We start from the raw sequence: 23,143 nt of genomic DNA, 5'->3' as shown, positions 1-23,143 counted from the left end.
GAACCCGGGTTAATATTCTCTCCTTTGAACACAATGAAGTAACAGTACTCAAAAAAAAAATCTTTCTACTTAACACAACTAATATAATTAAGGTCAAAATAAGTTAACCATCTCTCTGCATGCAGTCTTAATTAGAACAATTAGGGAATACAATTCCCCCTTTTTGGACATACCTTTCTAAACGTAAAAATGTTTTAGATTGCTGACCTAAAGGCCCTCAGCTACCAGGAAAGGACTGAAGTATTATCCCTTTGTTTAGTTTCTCACTGGTTCTTGGCAGGGTGCATCTACACCCTGAATTCTGTACCATTACGGACCCAATCTTCCTTGATCTACATCTTCAGGTCAAAAAGCTTCACTAATACCAGAACTAAACTTCAATCTCTACAAGCACGTAAACATGCTTGACAGAGATCTATTACTCAAACACCTACACAACTCTCTAGGAGGGGTTTCCCTTGCAAGTTACACAAAACAGACTTTACACATTAGACCCAAATGACTGGATAAGCATATCCAAATTTAGGAATGATGCACTGTGCCCTTCTTGAGAAAGGGTACAGCAGGAGTGTAGGAACAGATGAGTTATAACTGGTACTGGGACATAGCTGGAATGGATTTCCTATTAAAGGGTCTCAGTCTTTTTTCTCCATGGTGGATGTCTGAATCATACAGCTTTGCCCCATTACTACGCCATGATATAATATAAAGGGATTCAATGAATACTTTAAGATGAAGAAACCCGAGACTTTTACTGGACACATTGTCACCTGCACCATGACAAGCATGTGATCTCATAGACTGCATTCTAGCTGTTTAACAATACAGCTCATTTATGACATTGTGCTGTCATTTATTCTTCTCACTGTTAAGCAAGAAAAAAGGCATTAACTCAACCCTTAGAGTATTACCAATTATACTAGCTCACACGGTTTTCTACTGGTTTTGACGTGCTCAAACTTACTGCTGTCAACATTAAAATTATTAAAGATCAACAACCATACTATACACACACTTGTTTCCCCTCTGTCCTACCTCTTTTGGTCTTGTGATTCCTGCTTGCTTGCCCATCCTGTTCCGTCTTTGGGCACTAATGTAACATTCGGGTCGTTGCCTTTGTTTTCAGCTTTCAAACTTGGCAGGTTTGCAGGGGGTGGTATGCGCCGAGCTGGAACAACTTTTCCAAGACTCTGAAGGCCATGACGAGGGGTGGCTAGAACATAAGAAAGAAGATATTGCTAAGTGCATTCACTTGCCAGTCACACAAACATGAAAACTCCATCTGTGTGCATCAAAAGAACTAAGCAAATTTAAGAGAAATTCACACAGCTGGAAATAACCCCTTTATCACGTACACTAAAGGACCGCTCAGAGACTTTTTGGAGTTTCAATCTTCCATTGTAACATCCTTTAAGGATAAACTTGACATAATACTTATGTTAGTGTACAGGCCATTGATGCTGCCAAGCTTAAGACAGTAAAGGGCTTAACCTTCCATCTTGCATGCAAAATGCCCTTTTCAGAAAAGTCATACACAAATATGTTACAATGCATAAAGAAGCCAGCAAAAGTAAACTATCTAGTCTGCTTAAATACTACAGTTAGCCCAAAGCCTCCTCTTTTCCACATTACTCTTCCAGGAATCACTAGCACTTTAAAGTTTCCAAAGTGCCTAATCTACTATCCATTCTGGCAAATTATTCCACCAATTTAAAACAGTACTCTCTTACCTACATTAAATGGTATCCCCTTAATCTGTTGACAATGCCCTCCATTCCATTTCAATACACTCCCCCTTACATGCTCACCTTGATGTTTTACATTACCTAAACATTCTCCTTTCAAGTTTTTCTTCTAAGAGAGAATTTTAGTTTCTCCACGTCATTTACTTCATTTCTCCTCTGCACTCTACTCAGCACTGTGGCCTTATTGCTATGAAACCAGAGAACTACACAGAGCAGTCCAAATGTGGTTTTACGTATTTTAAAATTAATGGGAGTCAACTCCCTCCTCTCAAGATATAGATGGTTTAGGCATTCTTTAATAAAAATAGAGTTCTTCTCCACCTCCAGGTTTTATTTTGGAAGCCACTCTAACGTGCAGCACTACGTACTAAGTGAAGATACAGCCCTTTTGACTCCTTCTCCAAACTTCCTAATGTATACTGCCCCACTTAAATTGCTTGCCTTGCCTCCTCACAAAACCTTACATCACAAACAGATAGAGTAGAGTCTTCCAAACACAGTGTAAGCTCAAACACAATATTTATGAATGAACCCAGAAATTAACTCTGTGAAACATCACCTTTCACTTCTTTACTATTTAGAAGCGCCCCCCCCCCCAGTACAATGGCATTCCTTGCTATCTAATCATTTTCCTCACTGGTTATCACAACTCTAAAAAAATCATAGTAGTCTAAGGTGTAGTACTGATTAAAAAAATTCATTAAAATTGTGCCCAAAGTGCTGTTTCAGTTCACCTCAGGTAAAAAAGTTACACAACTGGCTTACATTAGTCTGACATAATCCATCTGCTGTAAATCCATGCCAAAACACAAAAACTTCAAGAGGCTGGCCTTAACACAGATTCCATCAAGTCCATTAATGACAAAAGACTCACTGGCTTGCAGTCAAGTTGCTCACTGTTCTGCCTTTGTGGATATGCCCCATCACCGACAGACTTCCAAAATGTATAGGCCCCATGTTGAAAAAAGCAGCTGAATTATGTTAGGTTTAAAGTCCATTTAATGGGTCTCAGTAAGGTATCATCTAGTTCCTTCAACTTATCCCCACTTTCAATGCCTTAAGATCTCTTACTTCGGTCATCTCATTTGTTCAATCACTCCGTTACCCTGAACTTCCTTCTTTGATGACAACTAGTGCACATAATTTATATTTTCTGCTCTGTTTCAACCTACCTATTATGATACTTGTCAGCTAATTCACCCATTCCTATATCGCATAACAGATGTAATTCAATCCTTCTGACACCTCCTGTTACATTCCCCTTATTTCATTCATGCCTCGCTGAATGGATAAGGACAATCTTATTTCTGTCCTCTGTACAACTTTCTCAAAGATCTTGTCCCTCACCACCTCCTTGGCCTTTGGCCACCCATGCCTTTTTTCCTCTCCATTACCCATTTAGGCCATTTTCCTTCTACAATAAACCGGAAAGGTTTTCACTTCCATCTTGACAAAACATTCATTCCTCCACTAAATCACTTTAGTAGTACTCAAACTCTTCAGCTATTCTCCTACCTTTTAAGATCCTGGTTTACCAGATAGCAGTGTGTCAATCTTATAGTCTGCTCCCTTACAAAGGCACAAGTCTTAGTGGTCTTGACTGAATCTGGCACGACCAGTGTAAATAGAGATAGGGATGTGGTCAGTATTCATCAATGTACAACTGACAGATTATCATTAAATGCATCCCTCCTAAAACTTTGACGTGCTCCATTTCCTGGTTCACAATATTCCATTTTGCTAAAACTTTTCAGAGTCAAATATCCCAGTCTGCTGCTTCAGCTCAACCCAACAGATTGAAAACCACAGTCATAAGCACATTCTTTTCCTCCTGCCCATTCTTGATCATATCAGTGACTTACCCATCATCATTTATAATGGCACTGGTTGTCACTGCATTAACTTTTACTTTTTGCTGCTAGCAATTTTAATGCTAGGAAACTTGCAAAGGCTCATTTCCTTCCTTCTGCTTTATATTTCTTCTTTCGTATTCCCACCCTATTCTGCTCCAATCATCTATCACCCCCTCTCTGACTCTTCCCTCACCTGTACTACCACCTTTACCTTTTTTACCATCTTATCCCTTCCAGGGCACCCTGCAACCCAGAATTATGTCTCATTCTCCTCCAATCAAAAGCTCACAGTTCTTATCCCAGTGTCCGCTTCATTCTCAGCTAGGAATACTCCCAAGCATGGCCTAAAACATCCCAAGCCTTTCACCATTATCAACTATTACTCTCATTCCTTACCTTATTTTTTCCAACTCTCATCCTTTGCCAGCTTCACTGTGATCATCTTTAAACACTAAGTTTTTCCCTATCTCCTGCCATTTCTGACAGTGACCTGCACTCACACTTGTCTATCTGTTCATTCTTTAGGTAGTCAAGGTAAAAACAAAGTAAAAAATGATGGGGGACTATTTATTACTTCCCACCCCATTTCAGATGCTCCATTTACTACACTCTCTCTACCTTTTTCTTCTTTGTCCTTACGATCTTCTCCGCTGTCCACATCACTTCTTACTTCTCCCTTCCTGCTATCCCAACCTACTAGTTTGTCCTGCCACATCAACCTTTCCTTTTTTTTTTTTTTTTTTGCTACCATGCTTGGTTCTCTCAAAACAGCATTCTCCTTCTGATCACATTTTACCATCTCAGTCTAAATGCACTATCTTAATTCATCTTTTCAGCCCACTTTAGCAATACAGTCTCTGAAACAGAGATGAAGCATTTTACTGATTAACGTCTCAATTCAAACTTTCCCACACACACCAACCATCCCAAACTGCTCACCACCTCACACTCTTGAGCTAGCACTTCAAAATTAAGATGCCTCAACCACAACACAAGACCTTTAAGAACTGCTGAGCACACTGTTTAGTCCATAGAATTGCTCTCTATCCTACAGAGGAAATAGTTAAAATGTTCATAACAGCCTACAATAGATCCTTCCTTTTCTGTTCTATAGACTTCTGTTTGATCATATCCAGGAATTGGCCACAATGAGGTGGACTGGTGGACACTCCTCCCTCTTCAGTTCTTCCATGTAAACAAGGAGCAGAAACCACATCCTTAAACAGTAAGCTGCCCAAGTTCTGTTCCCCAATGCAGAATCTTAGGACATTCTGCTTAAGCACACAGTTTCACTCTCTGTACACCTCAGGGAAAGTGAGGCTTGCCTAAGCCTTTCCTCCACTTCAGTCAACCGAAAAAATTTCTTCTCTAGGCATGGCACGAATAGTGACGGACTCGGCTATTTAGACCAACCAGACATGGTATTCTTCACCAGCATCCATCACATTCCTCTCTACCACCAATAGCATTTCTCACACACAACTACAATCTTTTCATTACCAATTTGGAGCCCTCCCAAAACCTGGAACTTGCATCTCTTGAAAACAGCAGCTGGACCATCTAGATTTGGAGACCAAAAGCAAGTACAAGCCCTTTTTGGTACCCAAACCACATTCAACCCAAGACACATTTCTAAGAAGAAGTAGTTAGTAGTCTCAGCACAAGACAAAGGTTTGGATCCTTTTTATTGACAGTCTGAGCTACCTCCTCTTCCTTTTGGCCCAAACTTAGCTCGTCCATTTCTTAGACAATTCAGTTTATCACTTTGCAGTTAACATGGCTATCACTCAATGGGAGGTTACTTGGAAAAGACTAAAATGACTGAGGACATTACTTAACACTTTCAAATTAGCTTTCTGCACCATTATGGGATTTTGCACTGGAGCAGCTCTCAGTCCCCGTACGGTCTTACAACACTGTTCTTGTAGCCATTACCTCAGTGAGAAATCTTGCAGTTAACAAGGAAAAGATTTTTGGTTATTCATAAGATACCAGGATTATCCCTGCACACTAGCCAGTTACTTATAAGGTCAACAAGCTCACATTAAATCAAGCCATTCCATATTTATGAGTTCTAACCAGGTCCAGCTGACGAACTGCAAACCAAAACTGAACAGAGACCCCTATCGAAAGTACATTTGTGTACACTTACCATAAATATAGATGTTCCAAGTGCATTCACTGTTGCAGTCCTTACTTGTACGACTTCTCACCGTAGAAGTCTTTGGCAGGTCCAACTACCAGAGTAAATTTCTTCCGTCCTCCTATGACTGGCAGACAACCTTAAGTGACGTCCGTACACAAGTGTATAAGTGCAGTCCGCCAACATCAGTTGTTTTCTTACTCCTTGGAGGTCACAGCCCCCCCCTCCAAACAGGAACAGCAGGTCAATACCAGATGGTTAGGGCAGGAATCCTTAGGCAGGCAGCAGTGAAGAGTAGGGGATCCCAGGAAGATGAGAATTAGTAGTACACACTGTAGGCTATGAGGGAAGAAGGGAGGGAAAGATGAGTGTAACAGTAAATACACTCTTAACATCTACATTTAGGGAAAGTGTACACAACTGTACTAAGTTCTTCACGTTTCTCTTAAGAGTCCTTACTTGTGGGAAGGCTCCCAACGCTGAACAAAGGGGAGGTGAAGTAAGAGGAGAAAAGGAAGTCGGTAGGGTAACAGAGGCAGAGCCTGAATTGGAGTAGGAGGAGGCTGACAGAGGTACAGCTTGATGGTGTGTACTGAAGGTCAGTAGGCAACCTTCTCAACAACATTGGTAGGTAGGCCCTTTAGGGAGGGAGGGGGAAGTGGCAGCCTAGAGGGATGGGCCTTGCTGTTATGAGTGATCCTTCCCTGACTGTAGAAGGGTGGCAAGGAGAAATGGATCCTTTAAGAAATGGTAGTCAAGATACAGGATCTCTTTCAGTGGTGAAGGCAATGGTAACAGTCCCTTGGCCAGAAATTCTGATGGACGTTAAAGTGGCCATTTAGTAGGGTAGTGCCCTATGGATGGTCGAAAAATGTAGCATACCCTTCCCCTGATACTGTGTGTTTGGAGAGAAAAAAGGTAGATGCCTGGCTAGAAATAAGGAAGCATCCTTATTGGCTTGAAGGGAAGAATAGGCCTGACAGACGGGTTCTGCAAAGACAAAGGTGGGTTAAGTGTCAACAGGATCAGAACTTTGGCTCTCCTGTGCTCTGTTCCCAAAATCAGTGCACTAGCTCCCAGTGTGGTAGAGACAGGGCAGCTCCCCACACCCAGACAGAAAAACCTTCTGGCTAATGGGGGGGGGGGATAAGCTTCAAGACAATATGGAGAAGGTATGCAAGTAGACTATGGGGAAGAAAGTAATAAAGAAGAGTAGGCCAAACTGTTGCTAAGAGGACAATTATGGGTGCTATTCTGTTGATTTTTGGACAGTCTAGGAATGTAAAGCATCAAAAGTTCTATCTCTGAGAATGAGTAGGTGTTTATAGTCCAGGCTGAAAGGGGGCAGGTGATGGAGGCAACCCTTTCAATGGTGTGTTTTCCCTGGTGAGAAGGAGTTCCATATGTGAGGCTCCATCAATCCCCCGCTATGCTGAAAGAATCTCCCGATGTAACTGCCACTTAAGGGTGCCTACAGACCTCTGCTGATTTGTTTGCTAGTAGGTAGAGTACCCCCTTGGATATACTAAGGCCAATGGTGCCATCCCCTGGAGTCAGCTGAAGGCACAGTGATGCCCATTCCCATAGCTAGATGCTGTGGGCAGGAATGGGTTTTCCCCTAGGTTTTTGTGCCATGTGCATTTCCTCTGTTACTAAAGGAGAGGCACCCCCAATTTGATTTCTGTTGTGGGTGTTTGATAAGACCTTTGTACCATCAGAAACTTTTTTTTTTGATCTTTGTGCTTATTCACTTTCTGTGCGTTAGAAACTGTAACAAGAATGCAACTCAAGTAGTCCCTATGAACTGGCAGTCGAGATTGCTGGCGGCAGAGTGGAAGGCTTAGGATTAGAAAGAAGTGCTTTGTATACTATTTACCAATGCTTCTTAGGCCAGGTGTCAGTCTTATTTGGCAAATGGTAGTTGAGAATGCCAAGTCCCCACATAGCAGGGGTATCACTGAGGTCTCCCCATGTGTAGCCTGGCTTGGGAAGCAGGGGGGATAGGAGAGACAAAGTCTGACAGAGTGAAGAGAAACTCCCTAGTTGCAAGAAGATTGAATTTTACGGTCATGTCTTCATGAGACCATTGCACAAGGAATGCCTTTCTTTGTACTGTACTGTGCAACTGCTTCCTTGGGGGATCACTCCTATTCCCCTTATCCAGAAGGGATGGTCTCTCGTGAGCAGTTTCAATCCATCAACCTCTGCCCTCCCCAGCTGCAAGGAGCACAAGTGTACATCACACTACCGACATGTCCGTAATGTCTTGAACACTGTTGGTCAGAGGGGAAACCCTGCCTAGAGGCAGGAAGGGTAGAATTCATCAGGGTTCCACCATAGATTGATATTCTGCTTGAGAGTGAGCTTTGGATTCTGGGTTTGTTATGGTGGAATCCCTGGAAAGCAAGGGCTGTATGTTAGCGAAGTCTGAGATGCATAGTGCCATATTAGGGAACCAGAAGAGGCAATGAGAAGTAGGTAGTGGGAGGGACTGAGTGTTAAGTGACTGCCCGGAGGGTGCAGTGAACCAGTCAAAGGTTCAAGGCGCAAATTGTAAAACTTTGGAATCAAGTAAAGGCTCAGTAATTCACCGCTAGATCCCTTACTGGGAACAAGCAAGAAGTGTGCTGTATGACTAGAGTCCCTTGGGAAACCTTAGGGCATGAATAAGTAAAAGATAGTGAAGGGTGATGACCCCTGCCAAGGACAAAGAAAGAACTGAATGGAGAAAATGCCAACTAAACTGAAATGTGTCAAGCCTTTTCTTCAAGATGATATGAGGGGAAGGGAGGGGTACATGCCATGAAAGGGTCATGAATGTTCCCTCCCAGGGACATGAGATGAGGAAGTCCCTCGTGCTGGGGAAGAGGAGGGGCCTAGTCTAAGTCCATGGTGCTGACTGTGGTTCCTTTCCCTAGCCTGCTTTGGGTCGGAAAGGAAAGCAGCAGAGCTTAAGTGGGGTAGTTTCTGCTGATATGCAGGTGCTGTACCTGCAAGAAAATTCTGTCTGTCTACCTAGACTTAGTTTGGTCCTCAAAATTTTTGAGCATTACTCCTTTAGGGCCAAAGAGACTCTCCTTATCCAAAGGAGCATTCAACAGTTTTTGACATTAAATGCTCCAAGAGGTCTTGCTCCCTTAGCCATGCGTGCCTCCTAATGACAGATCCAGTGGCTGTGGCCCTGCTGGCAGCCTGCAAAGCATCAAACCCACAATGCAAGGAATGCTTGATCACCTGTGAAGTGGAACTGCAAATGTCCATTAGTTCTTTGGATAACACCCTATTTTCCACTGGTCAATAGCTTTTGTTTCATCTGTTCTAGCAGTGACTCTATGCTTTAAGTGGAACTGGAAGTTTAATGCCCTCAAAGATAGGCTGGCAGAAGTGTATACTTTCTTATCAAACTAGACGGCTCAACTATGCAAGTCATTGGGAAGGAGGATTTTGGATGAGCTGGCTGTGGTACCCCAGGGTGCAGGACTTAATTTCTGCGTCTGCTGAATGGTTACTGCAAAGGTGTTTATGCAAAGCCATAACCCTGTAAAATTTGTCAGACTTTATGGATGCAGGACAGAGGAAGTCTGGTCCCAAACAGGATTCTTAAAGATGATCATTAACCACCTCCAAAACTGGGGGAACTGCTAGGGGGTTAAGCTCTTGGAGGTGGAGAAATTCCCTGAATCTTTTCTTGGACTGGGGATAATCTTGTTCTTCCCAATGAAATTGCTACCAAAGGGAGTGTAAAGTTTCCCCAAAGGACAGATTCTCAGGGGGGCAGGCAAAAGGTAAGGTTTCCTCTGAATCAGACTCCTGAAAAGAAGACAAGGAGGGATCCTCTTCAAAGGATGAACCTTCTTGGTCGACGTCCTGTCTAGTCTCAGAGATCAGTAGGAACCTCTGGGACTGGGTGTCTTTTCCTAGATTCAGGGGTGGTGTCTGCCCCTTACCAGGGAAAGTATATCCCCTGTCAGTGTAATTAAATTCTGCTGTGAGATCTGACAGTGAGAACTGGAAGGGCTGGGATGAAAGAGACTTCCTAAGGGTAGATTTTTTTTTTAGGCCTGGGGATGTCGGAAACACATACTCCAGAATGCCTCTGAGGTGTAATGGAAGTGCTGTGTTCACCAGAAGTTGAGGCCTGCAAAGCCATCTCACACCCAACTGCTGAATGGTGTTAAATGACTGGTGTGGATGTCGATGGACCAGACAGTGTAGTGGCCTCCAAAAGGGTCTTGGTAGATGCCTTATCTATCACCTTGATCTCAGAAGGGGGCCGAGAAGGTGCCTCACCACCTTCCGGGATCACCATCAGATAGCCCGCCAGGAATGGATGACAGGTTTCTAGGGTCTGAGCTTAGGTCATTTGCATTTAGGCAATTCAATGTCGGTACACAAGACAGACACCATCCCACGTGGAGATTCCAAGGACTCGCCAAGAAACCTAGCTAAAATGTCTGCCCTATACCAAATTTATTTATTCATTTAACATTTGTTTACCGGAAAGTCTGACTCGAAACAAAGCCAATTTTTAGCAGCGGCCCAGGAGAAATGCTAGAGATGCATGTCTTTCTAACCTGGGAGGAAACCAGAGCAACCGGAGGAAACCCGGACGCAGGAAGGACATGTAGACTCCACACACAAGGCACCCCAGCTGAGAATCGAACTGGAGAACCTCATGCTGTGAGGCAAAATCACAACAGCTGCACAACTGCACCATCCAAACAGTTCTGGAGTTGAATCAAGCACAAAAACGACAGTTGGGAACGTTGCGTTTAGGGGCCCAAAGAGGAAACTCAGAAGGGGGAGAAATTCCAGTGAGGAATTTACCACAATGGAGGCAGATGTTCACTTTCGCTGACTATAGTTAGAAAAATAAAGAATTCACTGTGGCGCAGCCCGACCAATGAAAGTAGTGGATGTTTGCTTCTGGCTCTAACAGCAAAAAAGAACGGAGGTCATGAGATTGTGGGTCTCCACTTACAGCCTTGACTATGTCAGTATGCCAGGGTGTCCGCTGGTCATAGGAGAAGGAAAGAAATTTACTCAGTCAGGTCAGCAAAGGGCTTCCACTGCGGGGAAATCCCACAAGTAAGGACTGCAACAGTGAACCACAAGATCAACAACATTCTTTGCCTCTCATGTAAGGAAACCGTTCTCATTTGCTAGAGTAATATAGAAGAGCTATAATCAAGCAAAGTTTGCCTGCTTGACTAACAACTGCATAAAAAGTTCACTAGCAGGCAAATCTTAGCCAGTAACCATCAAGGCACAGTCCACCAGAACATAGTGTACTACTTTTGCTTGCTTCAGACATTCTTGCATCCAAGCTGTCCATAATACCACTACCGAGACAACTTATGTGCCTGTACAAAGGCATTACAGTTGGGACCTTCACCTTCCAGCATTACCCAACAGTTCAAAGAAATTTACATGAAAGTACAGTTGTGTATACTTACCATAAATGTAGATGTTAGAGTGCATTCACTGTTGCAGTCATTACATTTGAGTTATCTGCTTGCAGGTAGCCATCAGTCGGCCTGATTAACAAAGTCTTGGGTCCTGCGTCAGTTGCTGTCCCTTCTTCCATGACGTCAGGGGGTATAAAACATGCACCAGACGCCATTACATCACTTTTTCTTGCCCCAGATGTCAGGTGCCCCCCTAATCGGAAGCAATTAAATATAAAAATACAAAGTTAAACCTCCAAAAACAAACAAAAAAAAAGGCAAATACACCAAAAAGCTTTTAAGCATAGTAAAGGAAAGTAGAGGTATAGCCAAAAGAAGTTAGGGGGCTAGAGGGAGGGTAACCAGGACTGCAACAGTGAATACACACCAACATCTATATTTATGGTAAGTGTACACAACTGTACTATGTTCTTTGCGTTTCACTGTTGCAGTCATTACAATTGGGTAGATTCCCAAAGCCATGGTTTGGAGGAGGAGTTTAGATAGCATTAGGACCAGCTATAAGGCCCTGCAAGACTGCAGTGGCAAAGCCAGCTCTGGGTTTAGAAAAAATTGGCAAATGATACTTGGTGAAAGTATGTACAGAACTCTAGCTAGCAGCTTCTAGGATGTCCCTGGTAGGGACGCCTCCGAGAAAGACTGTAGAGGTAGATGCAGCCCTGGTGGAGTGAGGTCTGATTCCCTGAGGGATAGGATTCTCCATGGTGCTTATAGTAGAAATTAATGTAATGGCCTAATCATTTAGAAATGGTTTGCTTTGGAATAGCCTTCCCCTCTGCCCCTGCAGCAAATGCCACCAGCAGTTCAGATTTCCTTTAAGGTTTAGTCCTGTCCAAATAGAATCTAAGTTGTCTGTGCACATCCAAGGAATGCAGTATCCGTTCCCCCTTTTTTCTGTGGATTGGGAAAGGTTGGCAGATGAATGGACTGATTAAGAGCCACACTGGATACCACCTTAGGCATGAAGGATGGAATGGTTCTGAAGTACACCCTGTCCGTATGAAAGATGATGAAAGGCTCCACTGCCATAAGGGCCTGTAATTCAGAAACCCTTCTTGAAGTGATTGCTAAAAGGAAAGCTGTTTTCCAAGAAAGAAATTTTAAGTCTGCAGTAGTAGCTGGCTCGAAAGGAGATATAGTGAGTTTCTCCAAAACAAAGTTAAGGTCCCAGGCTGGGGTTGGAGCTCTCCCGGGTGGTCTCAAATTTCTGTTCCCTCTGAGGAGCTGCTTGAGCAGTAGATGAGAGGAGAGAGGAGGTTCTGTGTTATGAGCCGAAATGGCTGAGACGTGAATTTTGGAGGAAAAAGACACGCCCTTGTGAAGCATCTCAGTTAAGTATTGTAAAATCTGAGGTAAATTGGGCACTGGTGTGCTCATCCCTTAAGACTGGTTCCAGGCACAGAATCTTTTCCATTTTTCAGCATAAGATTTTCTAGTACTAGGCCTGCTTGCCTCTAAAATGATATCCATCACAGGTTTACTGAAGGAAGGTAAAGGAGAGATTGGGTAATTAGCCAGGCTGCTAGGTTCAGTGTTAGAAGCTGAGGGTGCAGAATCTGGTTCTCCTGCTGAGATAAAAGGGAAGGAGTCGGAGGCAGATGCCATGGGGATAACCGTGACACTGTGCAGGAGGGGGTACCAGTGTTGGCGTTGCAGTCTGGTGCAATCAAAAAAAATAATCCTTGGTTTGTCCCGTTTGATTTTTAGTAGTACTTTGGAGAGCAGAGGGTGGGTGGTGAAGCATAGTCTGACAGGTTTTTCCAGCTGAAGGACAGAGCATCCACTTTCCAGGCTTGTTTATGGGGAGTCCTTGTGCAAAATTTGTCCAATTGGTAGTTCTGGGGAAAGGCAAACTATTCTATATCTGGGCTCACTCATTTGCTTGTCAACATGTTGAAAATCCTTTGTTCCAGTTTCCACTCGTGTGGGTCCATGAGGTTTCTGCTTAGTCCGTCTGCCAGTGTTATTTAATTTTCCTGGCAGGAATTGAGCTTGTAGGTGCACTTGGTAGCTCAAGGCTGTGTTCCACAATGCCATGGCTAGTCTGCAGACGGGGTAAGAATGTGTACACCCCCTGCTTGTTTATGTACCACATAACAATGGTGTTGCCCATCTTTACTATTAGTTGTCCTTGAAGGCTGTCTGAGCATTCTGTACAGCTAACATTTCTTTTTGATTGATATGCAGGTGCATTTGACTTGGGTTCCATTTGCCTTGAATGCAATTCCTTGCCAGGTGAGCCCCCAGTGCATAGTCTGATGCATCTGTTAGGGTTTGGGTGGCAGGGAGTGGTGTAAAAGGTAGTCCCTTGTTTTGGTGGCAGGCCTCTGCCCACCAAAGGAACTCTAGACGTAGGTAAGGTATGATCGGAATCATTGCTTCTAGATCCTGAGAATGTTGACACCATAGGCTTTTAAGATACCACTGTAGTTTCCTCATATGCAGTCTTGCATATGGAATTAGAAAAATTCAGGCGGCCATGAACCCCAAGGCTTGCAGTATTTGTCTTGCAGATAGCAGGATTTTTGTGGCCACTTGTCTGAAGTAGGTTGTTAAATGAATTTGTTTCTCTGGCGTGAGGAAAGCCACCTGGGAAGTTGTATTCGAGCTTGCTCTCAGGAATATAATTTGACAAGGTACCAGGTGTGATTTATTTTCATTTATGGTGTACCCCAGACAAGTTAGAACCCTTTGTACAAAGGCCAGATGATTCAAAAGTATGTCCTGGCTTTCTGCCTGAATTAGACAATCGTCCAGGTATGGGTATAATTTAATATTTCTTTGCCTGCAAAATGCAATAACTGGAGCTAGGCACTTTGTGAATATCCTGGGTGCAGTAGATAAGCCAAAGGGCAGTGCAGAGAACTGATCATGCGTGTAAGCCTGCTTTGAAGCACAGGTATCTTCTGCAAGATTCCCTGATTGGGATGTGCAGGTATGCTTCTTTTAAATCTAATGTTGCCAACCAGGCAACTGGTGAAGAGTCAGCGTTTTGAATTTTGGAATCTCCAAAAAAGTGTTTAGATTAGACAGGACCAGTATAGGACGCCATGAATTGTCTTTTTGGGTACCAGGAAAGTCTAGAGTAGAAACCTTGTCCCTTTTCCTATTCTGGCACCAACTGAATAGCCCACATGCTTAAGAGAGAAAGTATTTGGTTTTGGGCCTCTGCCCACTGATTTGGGGGTAGGTCTGGCCACCCACTTGGTGCTGGCAACGTGTGGAAGTGAAATCTGTATCCCTGGGACACTACATTTAAAACCCATTTGTCCTGGGTAATGAGTTCCCACTTCTTTGCATGAAGAGCAATCTTTTCCCCTCAAAGGGGCAGTCAGTCAATAAGTGCTTGGAGATTTTAAAAGGAAGTCATTGAAACAGTTTACCTTTACCATAGGGAGGAGAGTCTTATTACTCCCAGATTTGGAAGCGGAGGCCCCCCACTGCTTAGTCCTCTGCGTACCCTGGGACTGCAGCCTGGGAGCTCTGCTGGATCTGGGTTTGGACTGAAGGTCTGGAAGACAGGAAAGGACCCATTCTTGGAAGGCCAATGCCTACTAAATCTTGGAGGTTGTACTTGTAAAAAATCTTTAACAGTTTGCATAGATTTAGCCTTTTCTTCCATCTTTTTAAGAAATTCTTCTGCCTTGTTGCCAAACAGGCAGTCCTGGTTTAGGGGACCATCCAGTAATTTTGCTTTAACATGATCTGGTAGGGATCGTTCTTTAAATGAAGCATGCCTTCTAAGTACAGACACAGTTAAAGCAGCCCTGCAAGATGCCTCTAGTCAAAACCACATTGGTAAGTATGTTTTCCAACCTGTTCAGCTGAACGCAATAAATCCTGTAAATCCTTACTTTCAGCACAATCCGGAAACATCACTTTCTGTTTAAGTAATCCAATAAAATGCTGCTGATACTTCAACATATGAAACTGGCAGTTTAAGGCCCTAATGGCCAAAGTTGCAGAAGTATATACCTTCTTACCCAATCTATCCAGCGTCCTGGAGTCTCTAGCAGAGAGGGTAGGATTTTTGGCAGTAGTAGCTTTAATGCCCTTGGGCCCCTGTGAAATGGTCTCAGGATCAGCAGTAGGATTTTTGAAAAGGAACTTGTGAGAGTCAGGGACCCTGTAATATCTATCAGGTTTCCTGGGAGTAGGAGGTAAAGAGTCAGGGGCCAAGCCAGATTCTGCAAATGCATCATCAACAAGGTCTAGAACAGGAGGTATGGCTAAAGGCCTGTGCTGGGGCAGGAGTAAGAAATCCCTAAGCCTCTTTTTAGAATCACAGAAATCTTGACTTTCCCAACAAAAATGCTCCCTGAGAGTATGCAAGGCTTCACCAAAAGAGAAATCCTCTGGTGGGGAAGCAGAGGGAATGGAGTCCTCAGCCTCAGAATCCTCATATGTAGATAAGGGTAAATCCTGGTCATCGGAGGAAACAGAAATTTCAGAATCCTGGTCAGAAGTATCAAACAAACTCAGTCCTAGGGAGAAGGCTGGTTTCTCCTGATTAGATTAAGTCTTCAGCCATTCTTATCTGTTTTTTTAGGCACAGAGGCTTGACCATGCGGTCCGGGCATCAGTTTTTTTAGGCATGGTTTGAGATATAGGCCTTGAAGAAGGTGGCGTCTGTTTAATGCGCAAGTCAGTAGGCCTGAATACACAGTCAGAAACCAGTGCCTGCACAGCAGCTCCGGACCCATCCGCAGGTTCCACAGGTGAAGCATCTCGAGGCATACTGGACTCCGAATGGGTCTTGGCAGAAGCCTGCGAATCAGAAGTAGCGGGCATCGGGCTGCGAAAGTGCTGGCAAACTGGCGACTGGCTTAGGAAAAGCGTCATCGGCAAATTTGGACCTATGCGGCCTGTCTGTCTTTGCATTTTTTCAGAATGTCAGTAGTCTGAAGGCTGACCAAAGACATTCGGATAATGGAACAGAGCACCAAAATATTTAGAAACGTAAACATACCAACAACGGCAAAACCAACTGCAAGGTACGTCATGGTCAGGGCCTAAGTAATACAGTTGTTCTTTCTGCTTTTCCCAGTTAGGGATTGCCACAGCAGAACTTTGGTCTGTTAATGATTGGCAATAAATTTTTTACAGGTGCCGAGGTGCCAGCTTGACACCCAACCTTCAACGAAGGCATGCTCATTCTACGCAGGTCTTGCAAATGCTACTCTACCACAGGGAGGACATGCAGACTCCACACAGAAGGCGCTCCAGCCGAGAATCGAATGGGAAAACCAGTATGAATGAAAATCTTTATGAGGTATTTGCTTTCCACAAGTAATGCAATTATTTACTTTTATTGACATTGGTAAGTTACCCAACGGGATACTTCGCTTTTAGTTGAAGACTTCAGTTCTGAAACTCGAAAACAAAAATTTCAGGAGTCGGCTGACCGGCACTTGCAAAATGCTTCTGCTTCGGGCACCACACGTCAAGAAAGACTGATGTAATGGCGTCGGCTGCATGTTTTATACCCCTGACAACCTGACGTCATGGAAGAAGGGACAGCAACAGACGCAGGACCCAAGACTTTGTTAATCAGGCTGACTGAGGGCTACCTGCAAACAGATAACCCAAATGTAATGACTGCAACAGTGAAACACGAAGATCAGCAGCAACATAACATACATCACACATTCACATAAAGTCATGTCACAAAACCTTAAGTGTAATCCAGTACATTACTATTAAAAATGGTCACAACACTAACAATACATCTAGAGGCACCCCCCTCAAAAAAAGACAGGGTTTGGAAGGTAAAAGATTCTTAAGTGAAACTATCTACTTGCTTTCCTCCAAACAATATAGTAGTCTTAACAGAAAATCATTTGCAGAACAGTCCCCCCTCACAAAAGATGACAGTAAAATTATGTCAACTATAATTCCAGAGATGAAAGGATTGTGCATTCGATATATGCAGCAAACCTCCTGACACCAAAAGTGATTTTTGTACATGGAGAATATAAAAGCAGTGAAAAAGATTTTAGTCCCTTCTAATATACAGATCGGGCATATTTATCAACTGGAGAAAGTGTGGATGACAATTAAAGGAGAACTGCACACCCACAAAAAAGTGTCCCACATTGCAGTGGTTGGCTTTAAAATATTACATCATAGCTCATAAGCTCCTGTCAATCCACTGACTTTACACATTTTCACTTATACCGTGCTTTCTTTTAGGTCAGTCGGGTTTAATTACCTTCCTTGCTTTTCAATGACTGCTTAAGAGACAAACAGGGATAAACCACACACAACAGTATTCTCAGTGCCTGTTACTTCTCTTTCTTTCTATAGTGGCAAATATTTATTCTTTTGTTATGCCAGAGTTGTAATCAAACAATACTTCCCCTTCATATCTGTCAAAGTGGCAAAGGTAATTTGAGCAGTTTGCTGCTGTGATTGAAAGATCACAGCAGGAGATGAACATCTGCTGATAACACCATTTTTATGTGATCATCCTTTTTTGTCTTTTAGTAGTCAATGAAAAGCAAGAAATAATTAAACGTGACTAAAAGAAAGCAGAGTATACATGAAAGCACATTTAAAGTCAAAGCACTGACAGGAAATTAGGGGCTATTATGTAATACTTTATCCCACTGCAATGTGGGATACCTGGAGGTAGACAAAAAAATCAAGATGCCGGACGCCATGTGGGCAGATCTGGAATTACATTTGAAAATATAAAAAAAAGTGTAGTCTCTCCAAAAGTAAATGGAACAAACAAGACTTGATGAAATAAACATTTTTTCAGTCTGTAGGCATGGTTCTCCTTTAATGAAAAGTTGAAGGAATTCAACCGGGAAAAAGTGGGATACAATGCACTTCCCCCACTTAACTAGATGGCTTAGGGTTTATCAGATTTAAATGTGTATTTCAAAGCTACAGAGTTGACTTGTATACACAACACAAGACTGTCCTAAACCAGGGTTCAAAACCATACAAATTACATTTATAAAGCAGTAGAGAGAATTTAAGAACAACGCACACATGGGAATGGAGAAAGGACATTTTGCCAATGGGGTTTTCTGCACTTAGGGGTACAGAAGAGAGGCATGAGGTAGCTGGAATTTACTGGATGAAATTAGCAAAGGAATCAAGATATTGGGAGCAAATACTTCTGGGAGGACATGTAACAGAGTGGAAAATTAGTAAAGAGGAGCTTGGACTGCAGGTTAGACAGCCTTCCCTACTACGGATTTATAAGTGTATATGCAATTAGATAGGGAAGTGCAAAGTAAAAAAAAAAAAAAAAAAAACACAGTTCTGCTAGACTTTTCATTAAAGTCTAGAACAGAAGATGTTGTTACAAAAGGGATGAAGAGTAGAGTATATTATTGTAGAGAAACTATAAGAAAACAAATACTAAAAAAGAATGGTAAGAGAAAAGTAGAGAAACTACAAAATAATAGTATGAATAAAGCTGTAAGACTACCAAATATGCAAAGTCAAGAAGGTTTAGGATTTCATCATGGAAGAGTCTGAATACATAATTTTACCCCAAGTAGACTTCAGAGGATCATTCCTTGTGTAGTTATCAAATGCTGCAGATGTAATGAGGGAGAAGGAAAAAAAGGAAAAAAAGGAAATTTGGGGAGTGCAGATGAGTTAGCAAATTTCAGAAAATCACAATGGAGTATATTGACAGCATTTTACTGGTACAAATGGTAGCAACTCTAAGGAATTTATTCTTTTGAGCTACTGCCTAGATGTGGTAAGGCTTTACCAAGTTACTAAGTTTAATGCCACAGTCAGCCAAATGAGTAGAAAATCAAAATCCAATAATGGAAGTGCTGAATAATGTAGAGGAGATGAAAGAACTGGATGGAGGTGGGATGTTTAAGAAAGGGAAGGAAGAAATAAATGGAAATTGTGGTAACAATACATGCAGAACAATGGTCAGCAGGAGGAGTGAGGTATAGTGAAAGCAAGAATTAAGCATTTTTTTCCAATGCTGACAGGAATTAAAACTTCTAAAAATAAAGTACACTGTACAACAATGGAGCAACTTAAATGTGATGATTTAAGACAGGCAGGAAACAAGTCTACAGTTCTTCACAGGATGGGTTGTTTTCAAAATCCACTGTATGAGAAAGGTTGTTGTTGTGTCTTTAGGGGTCGTCACAGTGGAACTCCGGTCCGCTATTGTTTGGTAGGGGATTTTTACGTGCCGAGTTACCAGCCCTGACGCACAACCTTCAACGAAGGCACACCCATTCACGCATGCCTCCACACAGAAGACGCTCTAGCTGAGAATCGAATGCGATAACGCTACCGCAGCACCACTACAGTGGGTACTGTTTAAGAAAGGTATATATAGTAAAAAAAAAAGGGCACATATGCCCACTTCATTAACCTGGGCACTACAGTAGTGGAATCTGTCTTGAGGGTAAAGTTTGGTTTAGAGCCTTCCTCTGGTCAGAAACACCACTCTCCTGGTGGCTGAAATATGTACTCGGCATTCTTGGGAACAGACTACCAACATATCGGGATCAAGCCACTTTAGTGACATCTTTTTAACATATCCTTCAATGAAGAACCACCTTGAAGGACTGATGGATAGACATTCTTCACCTCATCTGGGAATGACATGCAGATTCAGTGGGGGAATGGAAAGAGGAGCAAGAGACCCTTATAGCAGGAGATGCAACAGTGAGGGGAGGGAGGATACAGAAAGTACAGTTTTGTACCTACCATAAATGTAGATGTTGGAGGATCCACATTGCTGCAGTCCTAACTATTGGGTAGTCCGCTGTCCAGTCGGCCCGAATACCAAAGTATATGGCTGACGTCGGTCAGGGCACATTAGACTGACGTCAGTACGCCAGGGTACTAATGCGCATGACCGACGTCATATCCTCAGTCTTTTCTTGCCCCAGATGTCAGAAGACCCTGAAAAGCTAAGGCCAAAACCAAAAATTCCAAACATACCTGCACCAAAAATATGTACAATATATACAAAATTACCAGAATATAACCTCACCTACACAACCACCCTAAACACAGAGGGAAGGAGGGAGGGTAAATTGGACTGCAGCAATGTGGATCCTCGAACATCTACATTTATGGTAGGTACAAAACTGTACTATGTTCTTCATTCCACATTGCTGCAGTCCTAACTATTGGGTAGAATCCCAAAGCAGAGGTAAGGGAGGCTGGCAAATCATAAGGAAGCAGGAACTGACAACATGCCTTGCAAAATAGCTGTGGCAAAACCAGCCCTAGACTTAGAGTAGAGAGGAAGGTGATAATGCTTAGAGAAAGTATGCACTGAACTCCAAGTAGCTGCCTCCAAAATATCCTTAGTGGCCACCCCCTTAGAAATGCTGTAGAAGTGGCAGTAGCCCTAGTGGAATGAGGCCTAATTCCAGCTGGAATCTCCTTGCCATGATGGGAATAACAAAATGCAATGCAAAACCCAATCCACCTAGAAATAGTTTGTTTTGACACAGGCTTGCCCTGAACCCAAAGCAAAAGAAACAAACAACTGCTGAGACTGCCTAAAATCCTTAGTCCTGCTCAAATAATAACGCAATTGCCTGTGTACATCTAAAGTGTGCAAAATCTTTTCCCCTTTATTTTGGGGATCTGCATAAAAGTAGGCAAATGAATAGTTTGGTTTAAAGCCACACTAGAAACCACCTTAGGCATAAAGGAAGGATTAGTACGTAAAGATACCCTATCCTTATGAAAAATGAACAAAGGCTCTACCGCCATAAGGGCCTGCAACTCAGAAGCCCTTCTTGCAGAAGTAATGGCCAACAAAAAAGCAGTCTTCCATGACAAATATTTCAATTCAGCAGTAGCCGAGGCTCAAAAGGTTGTAGAGTAAGTTTCTCCAACACAAAATTGAGATCCCAAGCAGGAGTAGGAGCTCTACGTGGGGGTCTTATATTCTTTGCCCCTCTAAGAAATTGCTTGAACAAAGGATGCGAAAACAATGGTGGGTCACAATCATAGTGAGCTGAAATTGCTGCAGCATGAATCTTAATGGAAGAGAAAGACAAACCTTTGTCCAATAACTCAGTAAGATATTGAAGAGCCACAGTCAAATTAGGCTCAGAAATCTCCAAATTGTTTGCTGCACTCCAAAATAAAAATCTCTTCCATTTTTCTGCGTACACTTTCCTTGTACTAGGTCTTCTGGCTTCCATAATCACATTTAAAACTTGTTGAGGAAGTTGAGACCTGCTGTCTTTCAAAACAGAATATGCCAGGCTGTTAGATGAAGAGATTGAAGCTTGACATTGAGCAGGTGACCGTCCCTCTGAGACAACAGGTGTGGAATCAAGGGTAAAGGCCATGGAGGCTTCCTTACCAGACTCCTCAGTAATGGGTACCAGTGCTGCCGAGGCCAATCTGGAGCTATTAAAATCATCCTTGGCTTGTCTTGTCTGACCTTTAGAAGCACCTTTGGGAGAAGAGGCAGAGGTGGAAAAGCATACACATGAAGATTTTTCCAACTGAAAGAAAGAGCATCCACTTTCCAAGCTGTGTGATGAAACCTCTTTGTGCAAAACTTTGGCAGCTGGTGGTTTAGTGGAGAAGCGAACAGATCTATGTCTGGAGTTCCCCATGACACTGTCAATTTTGAAACACATGAAGATCCAGTTTCCACTCGTGGGGATCCATGATTTGTCTGCTTAACACATCTGCTAAGGAGTTCTGTGCTCCGGCAGAAACCTTGCCTGAAGAGTTAGTTGCAAGCTGAGCGCAGTCTCCCATAAAATCATTGCTTGCCTGCACAATGGGTAAGAATGTGTTCCCCTTGTTTGTTGATGTACCACATGACAGTTGTGTTGTCTGTTAGAATCAACACCTGCCCTGGAAGAAGTAACTCCTTGAAAGCCATTAATGCAAACTGGACTGCTAACATCTCTTTCATGTTGATATGTAGATGCTGTAGTCTGGCAGGCCACTTGTCTTGTATCCACTTTCCATTTAGATGAGCTCCCAAGCAATGTCTGAGGCATCTGTCGTTAGAATCTGACTCGCCTCTGGCCGGGTCACAGAGAGTCCCTTGTTTAGGTGACATTCCTGAGCCCACCACAAAAATTCCTTTTGAATGCAAGGTATTATTTGAATGACAGTGTCCAAATCCTGGCAGTGCTGTGTCCATAAATTTTTGAGATACCATTGCAGCTTCCTCATATGCAGTTTGGCATTGGGAAGCACCAGAATACAAGATGCCATGAACCCTAAGGCTTGAAGGACTGTCCTTGCAGTCAGCCCGGACTGAAGAGATAGTTGATGGAAGTAACTGGAAAGATTCTTTTGTTTGTCCGGGGTTAAAAAGGCCATCTGGGCTGCTGTATTCAGTCTCACACCCAGAAAGCACATGTCTTGAGAGGGTACTAGACTGGACTTTTTCGTTCACAGAATACCCTAGGCATCTTAGCACTGCTATGACATAATCCAAATGCTGTAGAAGGTCTTCCTTTTCTTGAGCTAGAATCAGGCAGTCGTCCAAGTAAGGATAGATTTGAATTCCTTTTAGCCTGAAGTAAGCTATCACTGGAGCCAGAACCTTTGTGAATACTCTGGGCAGTGGATAAGCCAAAGGGCAATGCAGAGAACTGATAATGAGAATTTCCAGCTCGAAACGCAGATACTTCCTGCAACTTAGTCTTATAGGCACATGAAGGTAAGCTTCCTTGAGATCTAAAGTTACCATCCAGTGATCCTTGCCCAGCAGAGGTAAAAGCTGTTGTAACGTCAACATTTTGAACTTGGGAATGTCCAGGTAAGTGTTGAGGATAGATAAATCCAAAATTGGCCTCCACGTGTTCCCCTTCTTGGTACTAGGAACAGGCGAGAATAAAATCCTAGGCCCCTTTCTGGCACAGGAACTGGCTGAATGGCCCCTATGTGGAGCAACAGAGAAATTTGCTTGTGAGCCTCTTGTCTTTGTAGAGGAGGAATGTC

At 43.0% G+C, this 23,143-nt stretch overlaps 1 protein-coding gene across 1 annotated transcript in view; it reads right to left on the bottom strand.

Annotated features, from left to right (window-relative positions):
- PRRC2A (proline rich coiled-coil 2A) overlaps positions 1-23,143 on the bottom strand; it is a 3,202,076-nt gene that overhangs the window by 2,907,661 nt on the left and 271,272 nt on the right. Inside the window, exon 3 of the mRNA XM_044082142.1 lies at positions 1,036-1,213. Coding sequence (XP_043938077.1) covers positions 1,036-1,213 — 178 coding nt within the window. The remainder of the gene's footprint in view (positions 1-1,035; positions 1,214-23,143) is intronic.

This window comes from Protopterus annectens, chromosome 9.part0 (genome assembly GCF_019279795.1).
Source record: "Protopterus annectens isolate FY-2018-M chromosome 9.part0, PAN1.0, whole genome shotgun sequence".
Taxonomy (NCBI): domain Eukaryota; kingdom Metazoa; phylum Chordata; order Ceratodontiformes; family Protopteridae; genus Protopterus; species Protopterus annectens.
Note: the sequence above shows the minus strand (reverse complement) of the source record. Positions and strands in the feature narration are given on the sequence as shown.